General features: G+C 42.4%; 1 protein-coding gene across 4 annotated transcripts in view; it reads left to right on the forward strand.

Annotated features, from left to right (window-relative positions):
• The window catches only part of FBXO34 (F-box protein 34), a 67914-nt gene extending 57100 nt beyond the window's left edge, over positions 1-10814 (forward strand). For all 4 annotated transcript variants that reach the window (XM_031453763.2, XM_031453764.2, XM_031453766.2 and 1 more), the window contains one exon: positions 7602-10814. In XM_031453763.2, coding sequence (XP_031309623.1) covers positions 7612-9753 — 2142 coding nt within the window. In that variant the 5' untranslated portion in view covers positions 7602-7611 and the 3' untranslated portion in view covers positions 9754-10814. The remainder of the gene's footprint in view (positions 1-7601) is intronic.
• The last annotated feature ends 795 nt before the right edge of the window (positions 10815-11609 follow it).

Genomic DNA, 11609 nt, shown 5'->3' on the forward strand with positions numbered 1-11609 from the left:
ATTAGTAGCTGTTCTCTTATTTTTCATATCAGATGTTATCTGGCACCTAGTGGATTTTTGAACTGTGTTGATGGCTGGCCTCAAAATCTTTAACATTTATTCCCTAAAGGGTATGACATCTTAATGTCTGAGTTACATTTTGGTGGAATAGGGCATATGTTAAAGCTCTGATTAGTTCTTTGAAGGTACTGTACTGCATGTGCAAAAATGTTAAATATATATATATATATATCCATTTATATAAAAGCATATATGGAAGAATGGTTTCAAAATTTAAAAAAAAAAGCATCAACTCAAGGAAATAACAGTTGTCTTTGAAAGAGTAGATTTTCTTTTCCTTTGTTTTCTGTAAGAAATACTAGAATAGGAAAAATAAGTGTAAACTAAGAATGCTGCTGCCATTCCCCTTCTACAAGATCAAGCCGCTAGCCACTGCAGTGCACCCTGAGGGGAATTAAGGTTAGAGAATAACAGGAAGCATTCTGTGCTTTGGATGCATGGCCCTGGATAGTCAGTGAACACAGATTCTTACATCTTCCCATACACAGAAAAGCACTGAAATCATTAACTTGAGATGTCTTTTCTTTGGGATTAGCAGTAATCTTTGGAAGTTCAACTGTGCATTTGTTTTTTTCCAGCAGAAAATCTTACACACACACACACACACACACACACACACACATAGAGGAAGCAAAATTTTCTTGGTAACACTCAGTGTACTTTATTTAAAATTTAACAAAACCTAATACTTCAATTTGTCTATGTTCCCAACTGTTATTTAATAATTTATAACAGTTTGAGCAAATGTTCTTTCCTCCCTACCCTAAGAAAAGTGGGGAGGAGTCCCATGTAAACTTGAATAATATCACTAATGCAGCATTTTGCAGTACTGTTAAATTGTGTGAGGTGTTGCTTCTGTTGCGATCTTAGTAGAAGAGCGAACTAGCAGCTGCCCTTCCTGACTTGTAATACTCCTTTTCAGGATGTCTTAGGTACTTTGTTGTCCCCTCAAGCTGTCACAAACCTGTATTATAGATAACTATAAAGCAGGTATGTCCAATATTTAAATACTGTTGTGGATTCTAAGGTTGATGAAAGCTGTGAGCAGTGAGTTCTTGAAAACCATGCATATGTGTTTCCAAAGGCTATTCTCTGTATTCAGTATCCGTTAATGGACAGTAAAGGATTTTTCCATTAAATTGTGCATCACTAACTGTCCAACCCTCCTGAGGCAAAGTTCAAAGTTCCCATGAAATGGTTTTGGATATTCCTCTAAAAAAGGAGTGAACTCCCTCCAGAAAAAAGCTAGTCCCCAATATTATGGAGCTGTTTGAAAAATACCATCTTTTCTGGCTTGGTTTGTTCTGTTCTATTGTTAAGGCACTTTGGAGTTGGATGTAGTCTGTCAGTGCTTAGAGGCTTATAAGATTCATTTCTTATGCCTCTGCCTATATTCACAGCCTCCTGGTCTTAGTGTTTTTTTTTTTTTCTCTTACTTTAATAGCCATAGAAACAGTTTCTACATACTTTTAGATTAGTGCGACTTCTTACATGGTATGTTATGTCTGCTTTAATTCACCACAGTTCTGTGTAGAAGTTTTATGTAGCACTGAAGAAAAACTGACCCAATTTGAAAAATAAAAGCTCTTTGAATAGATGCTGTCAGAATTATTTAATTTTATTTGTGTCATAATTGAACCTAGAATTTTTACATGCTTTCCTCCCCTTTTTTTGAAGTAAGGAAAATATAGATCCAGGAGAGCTTATTTAATTCTGCTCTTAATTCTATCACTGTCTACCTGTGGGGCTTCAAAAGTCATTTTAGCTCTGTCACCTCACTTGCAAAAAACAAGTATTTCATTATATTTATGTGCAGTACTTTGCTGAAATTTCTGTAATGGTCCAGTGAAGAAGGCGGTCATAAGATGTGCTTCGGAAGCTTTTACATTTTTAAAGAAACAGTGAATTTTTATTTGCTGTATACTTTTTTCCTCCCTCTGAGGTATCAACTGAAGAGTCTATCAGGGACTTTTCTATTTTTATTCCTCTGACCTTTTGTAAATAAAGAGTAGCTCCTGTTCTGGCAATAAAATACTTCTCTTTGAAAAGCATTCCTGTACCTTTAATACAGCAGAAAAAAACAGGACAAACCTTATCTTCTAACCTGTTTGGACAGGACAGGCCATAGTTGAAGAGTGACAAGTTAGAAAACAGGCATGTGCCTTTGATGTTGGGCTGCCTTTTTAGCACCATGCCTATTAGCACTAGAAGACTCGTCCTCTCCCCTAGTCTAACCCCTATTGCCATTTGAGTCCTCATTGAACAGGTTCACTCCTCCATAGACTAAAGTTAGTATGACTCTTTAGATTTAAGGATTTATCCAAGCCCTGTTTTCTCCCCCTAAGCAAAGTTAAATTCTCTTCCATGGTTTCACTTGGGGATTGTACAGTATATTTAGAGTTTTTCCAGCTTTTTTAAGCCAAAATCAGAAGTTAAGTGTCAAAAAAAGAATACTGGAATTATTTGCAAGCAAGATTTTGGCCTTTACTGGTGGAAAGTTGTTCAAATTTTAATTGATTCACTGTTGTATCTCACCTTATTCCTGGGGAGGATTTAAGATGACAGACAGGTACAGACTTCCTCATTTACAGCCACACTTCATTTGCTCAGGTTCACTTTTTTCAACTTCCATTCACTCCTAAACCATGAATTTTTGGCTCTGCCCTACTCACACACTGCAGTTCTCACAGCAGAGTCGCCAGGCGTCTCCATCACTAACTGGACCTTGTTGTAGGGTATAAAAATGATTGCTCCTTACTTTTATATAAGTTTTCCTGATTATAATAGTAATATATGCAATATATGTTCATTGTGAAAAATTTGGGAAAAGACATCTGTAATCTCAGTCCAGAAAACTTTTTTCTCATTGAATTTCTGTCCCAGCTATCTTGTTCCTTTCCTCTTATTTCTCTTGGCCAGCCTTGTGTCAGTCTGCATACTAGATATCTCTGTCTTGCATGCAGCATTTCTTAAAACTGACCTTACGTCTTCTTCCTCTGCTCTACATCTGCTTAGCTTCCTTTGTCACCATCTCACTAAAAGGTACCACTTCTTCATGTTGCTGCAGCCATGAGGACCCATTCTTGACGACTCTCCCTCAACTTTAAAAATCAGTAGCTAAAATCCTGTCTATTCTTCCTTACTAATCCGTTTACTTGTCTGTTCACCTTAGCTGGGACTTTGATTAAATCGTATACTTTTGAACCTCTTAAGTCTTTGTTTATCTTCCTTCAGGGCTTTTCTGACCTATTTCTATACCCTCAAGATTAATCTTGGTGCTGGTGGTCCCCTCTCCTCCCTTCACACACGCCTTCCTTTCCTGTCCCATCCCGCCCACCTGCTCCCCTCATGGACTCTCCCAGCACCTGTACTATCCTTATAGCTATCCTTATACATCCTTTAATTTTCTGTCTACTTAAGGGCAGCAACTATGTCTTATTCATAATTGCACTGGTAATATCCAGCCCAGTGTTTAGTAAAGTTCGCATAATAAATGGGTAGGAAGAAATGGGTGGCAGTATGAAAGAAATGTGAATCTATTTTGTTAGTTTTATGGTTCTGACTGCCTTATAATTTATATCTTAAGTCATATGATTGGCCTTCATCTACCTAGTCCTGTGGTATTAGTTGTGAACAAGTTTCCAAATGAATTATGGTAGTATGGCAGGAGTAAAGCTGATAGGTTGGCTGAGGTGGGCTCCATGAACTCGCCTCTCATTGATAAAGAGGTTAGGCTTTCCTGTAGGTAACAACAGTGTAGCAGAGATAAGATGTGGCTGCTTAAACTGGAGAGGTTGTGCTCGGGATGAACAGGATGAGGAAGCCAGCCATTTTGGTGACTTGGTGATTGGATGATGGGGGTCAGGGAGGAGGCATCGAAGTGACTCGACTTTCTGACTTGATTGACTAGGTACTTGATGCTGTCATTAACTAGTCATGTTGTTTTCTGGGATCCTTTTTGACATCTAGGCTATAGGATGTGTGGATGTGTCTGTCAGGCAGGCTGTAGGATGTGAAGTTTGAGAGAGCACACTGTCAACTGAAAAAAAGTGCACAACCTAAAAGTCGAGAGTTACGTTTTATTCAGGTGGATTTTCTGAGGACTTCAAGCCAGGGAGGTAGACTCTCAGATCTCTCTAAGAGACAGTTCTGAAGAGGTCGGGGAGAAGCTGGGACATAGGAGTCTTTGCAGCAAAGACTAGGTAGTTGAAACATCAAAAGATTACTGCTGTTAATTAAAGAAAACCAGATATCTCAAGTTAAGGAATTTAGCGGTTTTCTATGTATGGGAAGGTGCAAAAGTCTGGGCTCATTGAAATCGTTCCTTTGATATGCACCTTAGCTATCTAGGGCCAGTATCTTGTTCTTCCCCATCCTGAGTCCCCTCTGAATGCACCCCTAGGGGTGGCTGTAGAGGCTGAGGACTTGGCAGTGGGCAGCCTGCTTGTCTCCGTCCTGAGTTCCTCCGGCTCACCGCTGGTAGTGGCTGATGACTTGGTGGCTGCAACGTCCTTTGTTTACTGTTAGGGCAGGGACATTTTTTTCCTTTACAACACCACTGCAGAGTCATCAGTGTGTGGTCGTTCCAGCTATGGATCACTTAGATATATCGCTCAAGAGTAATAATGGTCTAGAAAAAGGAAGAACTCTGAGGAACACAGCAGTGTTTCAGAGCTGGGGAAGAAGAGAAGAGAGCTAGAAAATCAGTGTCAGAGAAACTGAGGAGTTAGTTGGAGTTGAAGAGGAAACTTAGCAATAAAATGGTTATTGATTTTTATTTATTTTTTTTTTGGTGTGTATTTTAAAGAGAATAACACATAAGAAAATGGGTCTGTCTTTACCCAGCTGTTAAAGAGTAGATGCTTCAGTGTGGACGATGTGCTTGGCTTTTTGTTGGGCAGTTCCTCCTCACCCCTGTCCAGAACTCAGTGCCCCAGCCCATATCCAGAACCCTACAGACACTTACGAGAGGTCTAACACGTGAGCTTTAAAAGCCCTTTCCAAATTGAATCTAAGGTTCAAACAGATTCTTGGCCCATCCCAGAAATTCTGATTCAGTGGGCCCAGGGATCTTGATTTTTTTTTAAAGGAGATTTTTGAGCCATCTAATGAACACTCATGTGTGGGTAGGTGCTATAACCCTGCATTTTATTTAATTGCAAAGAAGTAGGACTTTATTATTGTGAACTTTTAAAATACAATTGTGAGAAGAGATTGGCAATCATGGAAACCTGGCTGGAGCCTTCTGCAGTGCCTGTGTGAGGGACTGAGGGGCAGTTGGGGGGGGTGGTGGGGGTGAGGAAAGTACCACCATGTAGTGTAATCTGTTAGAGATGTGAAGTTTTTTATTTTATGGATTTCTGTAGTAGATGCTCCTGATGCTCTGCGTCATGTCTTCCTGGTCCACTACTGATTTCAACCAAAACTCAGATTTTTGCAATGTCTCTAAGTCTTGCCGGCACTTTTCTATTTTCTGTCTCAGGGCCTTTAAGCCCAGCAAAGGAAGGGAAGAGAGGGTAATATCCCAGGCATGCTTCAACCAGCGGGTTATGCGAGTCTGCCTAGAGGTTCTGCTTTCTTCAGGGCCTGCCTCCACAGTCACCCTGGTTGTATCAAATGACCTTACTGGCTTTTTTCCTTCCCTCTTGTATCCTTCCTCACTTCTGTTCCTTGGGATCATCTATTTTAATCCTGCTAAAACCTTGTCTATTAGTAATGTGTCAGTTGAGCTTACTTTACAGGTTAATAAAAGCAAACAAAAGCTTTCTGTAATCACATTAGTTTCTTCCTAATGCCCCTGTCTATCAATAATAGCACCTAAAATAATGTGTTGGGGAGGAAGGTGAAGAGAACATATTGTGCAATGCAGAATGGCACACACATTGCTAAAGTTTAAATTTATTCACAGACATTCTGTTATGAGATCATTATGTGAGAATTAATTGGATTTTTCAACAGCCTCCATTTCTTACATTTCACTTAGAGAAGGGTTGAAGGGATATGAAAAACCCCGAAAATCATCGACACAGACAGCACTGGATGTGTCTCTTTTATTCATTTATTCGTTTATTTTAGCCATATACCTCCATCTTGTTCTTGAAGAAATCTGGGTGGCTCTTTTTGTAAGATTGAATTATAGAATGTATGATTCTGTATTGTGTAGAATATAAAGCTATTAAAAATGCTATAGTGCAGAAAGGGGGAAGATCTCTAAAGATTAAGGATATAAATCACCAAAGATCAGAAACAAATCAGTCTGACCTATTTCAGAGTTATCTTCTTAAAGATACTTGGTGTGCCTTAAAAGTAAGATTTCGCTTTACCTAGCTAGAAGGTATTCGTATCCATATTTCTCCTTTTAGCTGAGACTGGACTCTAGGAATTAAAAGTTGAAATGAAAGGTAAATTTGTTACGGATAATTACTTTCACTCTTGGTGATTAAAACTGATACCTGAAAGCAGTTACTGCATACCATGCAGGCTGCCACAGTGTGCAGGCACTGGGTAAATGCTATGGAGCGAATGAAAAGGGAATGTGCTGGATTGCCCAGTGTGTGTGTTTTAGACTGTGTCACCAGGAGCCAAGAGTAGGTGGAGCCCATGGGCTTAGACCTGTGAAAGCTCTTGCTTTTCCTTACTCCCACTAATCTGTGACTGTAGATGTTTATTTTGGTCTGTAGGTTTATTTTGTAGACCAGGCATCTCTACAAAACACTTTTTCCTCAGTCTGGGGTGTTCTGTGTAGCAGTGAGATATTTTGACAAAATCATTAGGTAATAGTATTCCAACCCCTCTGTTAACATTTCATCTCAGACCCAGAGAGGAAGTGACTTGTCCAAGGTAAAAATCACCATGTCTAGCTGATGAGTGATACTGTGGTTTCTGTATTTGATTTAAGATATTTGCAGAAAAAAAGATATTTGCAGAAAATTTGACAGCTAAGAGCATATACAAGTAGATTGGTTAGAAAATGAAGGCTAATAGATGGGCAAAGTACATAAGTAGATAATGAGAATTGTAAACATCTAAATATTCAACAGTATGGGAATAACTTGGAAAGCACTATAACAATTTTGATAGACTGTTTTGAGATCAATAAAATGCTAGTTGTGATGACTTAGAAATAGTGTTAACCTACTAGGGATTCTGGATGGGTTCCTCTTATATTTTCATTTCTTCTATACTGTGCCTTGTACTGACTGGAATGTTTTCAGTGAGTTCAAATTTCTTCACATTTAATGGACAGATTTTATGTATAGAATGTTAACTAATAATCAGTTTCTAAAATTCACTTGGTCTAGTCAGTTTGAAATTCACCTATTTATCTTCTAGCCTGTACTCCATGGAAAGAGGTTATTTTGCTTTTGTTATGCTTGATCTATATACATTAAAACTAGCTGAAATGAGAGTTGTTAAAGATTTAGGGAACTGGTAGAAAATGTTTCTGTTATTTCCTAGAATCATGAGAATGTAAGTTTAAAAAAAAACTTTTCTAAAAAATGAAATCAGTATCTTAATCAAATGTGTATTTCCTTCCTTAGAACCTCTGTTATGCACCTAAAGCCATATTGGAAACTGCAGAAGCAAGTGCGACCTCTGGAAATCAGCACGGAAACTCTGAGAACTCCTATGAGCCACCAGGAGGCTATAAATGATGAAAAACTCAAAGCTAGCTGCATGAAACCAAGTGTCTTTGCTTCAGCCTCTCTTGGTAAAGCATCATCTCGAGAGCCTTTTGGGGTCCTATCTCCAAATGTTCTGTGCAGTATGAGTGGGAAGAGTCCCGTAGAGAGCAGCGTGAGTGTTAAAACCAAGAAGAATGCACCATCTGCAACAATCCACCAGGGCGAAGAAGGGGAAGGGCCACTTGATATCTGGGCTGTTGTGAAACCAGGAAATACCAAGGAGAAGATCGCATTCTTTGCAGCCCACCAGTGTAGCAATAGAATAGGATCTATGAAAATAAAAAGCTCCTGGGATATTGATGGGAGAGCTACTAAAAGAAGGAAAAAATCAGGGGATCTTAAAAAAGCCAAGATACAGTTGGAAAGGATGAAGGAAGTCAACAGCAGGTGCTACCAGCCTGAGCCTTTTGCGTGTGGCATTGAGCACTGTTCTGTGCATTATGTGAGTGACAGCGGGGACAGTGTCTATGCCGGAAGGCCTCTGTCAGTCATCCAGATGGTTGCCTTCCTCGAGCAAAGAGCCAGTGCTCTGCTAGCCAGTTGTGCGAAAAACTGCACTAACTCAGCTGCCGTGGTGAGGTTTTCTGGCCAATCCAGGGGTGTGCCCCCAGCCTCTGAGCCCTTTTCTGCTCTAGGGGCATGTGAAGAACCCACAGAAAGGAGGAATCCTGAGGTTGGTGAACCACAGAGCGAGCCGGTCCGCGTCCTCGACATGGTGGCCAGGCTGGAGTCCGAGTGCTTGAAGCAACAGAGCCAGCGGGAGCCCGGGAGCCTCTCGAGGAATAACAGCTTCCGTCGCAGCGTAGGCCGCATGCTGCTTGTGAGTGGCACTCAGGCTGATGAAAGCAGAGCAAACAAAGGCGCCTTGGAGGTGCCTGACACTCAGGCGAATCCTGTGGGGTCTGTGTCTGTGGACTGTGGCCCCTTGAGAGCTGACCGTTGCTCTCCTCAGGGGGACCAGGCCTGGGACGGCGCTCCTCGGGGCTGTGCCCCACTGCCTGCAGATGTGAGTTTCCACACGGACAGTGCAGGATTGCAGCCAGATCAGCAGACTGCCGGGAAAAGCAGCAATAGATACGACGTGGAAATGACAGAGGAACCTGTCGGGTCACTGTTTCCTCCTCGCACCTCTCCCCAAGCCATTGAATTGCCCACAGATGCTGTTGATTGTATGAGTCAAGAGCTTGTGCCACTTACTAACCAAAATCCTGATCAGAGAAGAAAAGAATCTTTGTGTATTAGCATCACTGTGTCCAAGGTAGAGAAAGAGCAGGCTTCTAGTTTAAAATCCTGCGAAGACCCACTTCCAGGGATGTTGTTTTTTTTGACTCCTGGTCAGCACCAGTCGGGCTGTTCCCAGTTGAGCGAAAGCACAACAGAAGAGCCTTCTGGGGCCAGTCAGCTTGAAGATGCTGCTGAGGGTGACAGTGCGTCTGGGGAAAAAAGGCTTTCAGCGGATTCATTTGTCCCCCCGGCCTCTCCTGTGGAAAGTACGTTACCAGTGCTCGAGGCGTCCAGTTGGAAGAAGCAGGTGTCACATGACTTTCTGGAGACCAGATTTAAAATCCAGCAGCTTTTGGAGCCTCAGCAGTACATGGCGTTTCTGCCCCACCACATTATGGTGAAAATCTTCAGGTTACTTCCCACTAAGAGTTTAGTGGCTCTTAAATGTACCTGCTGCTATTTCAAGTTTATCATTGAATATTACAATATCAGGCCAGCAGATTCTCGCTGGGTTCGGGATCCACGCTATAGAGAGGACCCGTGCAAGCAGTGCAAGAAGAAGTATGTGAAAGGGGACGTGTCCCTGTGCCGGTGGCACCCTAAGCCCTATTGCCAGGCGTTGCCCTACGGGCCAGGATACTGGATGTGCTGCCACCGGTCTCAGAAGGGCTTCCCTGGCTGTAAGCTGGGGCTTCATGACAATCACTGGGTCCCGGCTTGCCACAGCTTCAATCGGGCAATCCACAAGAAATCAAAAGGGACTGAAGCCGAAGAGGAGTACTAGAGTCCGTGTGTGAGGTGATGGGCTGGTTTTTAAAGCTGCAAGACACCGCCCATTGCAGTGGGTGCTGCCTGTCTGAGCCCCACTCCAGGAGCCTCCGCTCGCCCCATCTGGACGGCCGCCGCTCAGGTGTCTGACGAGCTGTGCGGGAGCATCACTCTCGTCGTTTTACAGCAGTGCCGCGTGTTTGGTCCAGGGGGTAGCCCGCAGTGTGTCACTGGGCTGTGAATAACTATGCTGATTTCCCAGATCACATCCTTCCTCAGAGGGTGAGGACTTGCCACCGTCCAGAATGTTCAGAAGAGTTCATTGCTGAATATGCAGGCAGTCCCCCAGAAGGGGTTCCAGGAATGTTCTGAGCACTGTCATCGTGTTTGAAATAAGTGAACAGTGTCCTGTGAGAAGAACAGCAGTACTCTTGGATGAGAAGTGTGCTTACAGAGGAAGTCGGGCACCTTAACTTGGACCTTGTGTGCGTGATTTGTGAGATTGATATTTGTGGTTGGAGGTGGATTTCATGCCCTGTGGTGTTTACAGTGTATATAATGGTTGTGTTTTCATAGGGCTATGAAAGTGCACATTAAACCCGAGCGCCTTTACTTTAGATGAGTGCTTTTGGCCCCTCTGTAAATAACACTATTAAAATCCAGTTGTAAATAGTGGACGGCTGACTGAACAACATAATCACCACAATGCAGCTAGGATAGTGTTGCAGCTACAGTTGTGTGGTTTTTGTTTTCTTGTCTCGTCTTAAATTTGTATATCCTGCGTAAGATATGAATGTTTCCCAAATAAACTATGAATGTTTTCTGTATAATATATGAATGTTTCTGAGAAGAAACTCTAAATAGTTAAGAGGTTAACCTGTTGAAAGGATACCAAATAATGGTTTAACTGGACAACCTTAAAATTAGCATAGAGAACAATCCTTGGTTATATTTTAGTGATCTACCAAGAATGAGAGAATATTATATAGTCAGAATATAACATTCTTGCCTATTTTATTCTTCCTGTCTGGTTACAATTTTTTTTTAACTTCAATAAAAACATGCATCTTAAAATGGGACCTGAGTTTTGCAGATTTGTTTTCCTTTTTGAGGTAATATTGAAGGAGGATGTTGTGAATTGAGTCCTAAGAATTAAAAAAATTTTTTTGAGTTGTTGAAGGGAGAAGAGAATTCTTTTCTGCCACTGAAAAGAGACCATCTTCGCTTAACGTTATGATCTCATGTTTTTGCAACCCTTTAACGCATTTTGAATCTGTTGTCTGCTCAGCTCCCACTGTATTTCCTGTTGGATGAGGTATTACCTAGGCATAATTGTTCAGAAGTCATTGAGGATATATTTAGGCCTGTGGTCTTGTAACGCTTGGTGGGGCTGGAAGGTAGCAGACCCCAGAAAGCTACTGTGGAGGACCTAAAAACTAGGTTGGCTTGAAGTTGAGTACCCACCCAAAGAGCCTTGCAGCCGCATCAGCTGTGTGGGCTGTGGAGAAGCACTGGTCAGTGCTCTAGGGGAGGGGCTGGGGGGGGGAGTGCTGAGTGAGGAAGGCTGGGATGGTCCCACAGGAGAAGGATGTAAACGGCTGAGGAGGCTTTTGGCCAAGTCTGCTTGGTAGAGTGGGGCAGGGCCGGAGTCAGGTGGAGCCAGGGTCACCTGTAGCCGAGGCCTTGCGTGGCCACAGAGCAGCTTCAAACTGCACTCCGCCTGGGCTGCTCCTGCCCCCATCTTAAGCAGTAGGTGTCCCTCCATGAAGAGAGGGGACTGAAACTGGGAAGTGTCTCTGGGTGCTGAACAAGTCTGCCTGGCAGGCCCACGGTGGTGGTACCGCTGCCGTGCTTGGCGGGAGCCCGCAGGCT

The sequence above is a fragment of the Camelus dromedarius genome, chromosome 5, assembly GCF_036321535.1.
Source record: "Camelus dromedarius isolate mCamDro1 chromosome 5, mCamDro1.pat, whole genome shotgun sequence".
Classification (NCBI taxonomy): Eukaryota; Metazoa; Chordata; class Mammalia; order Artiodactyla; family Camelidae; genus Camelus; species Camelus dromedarius.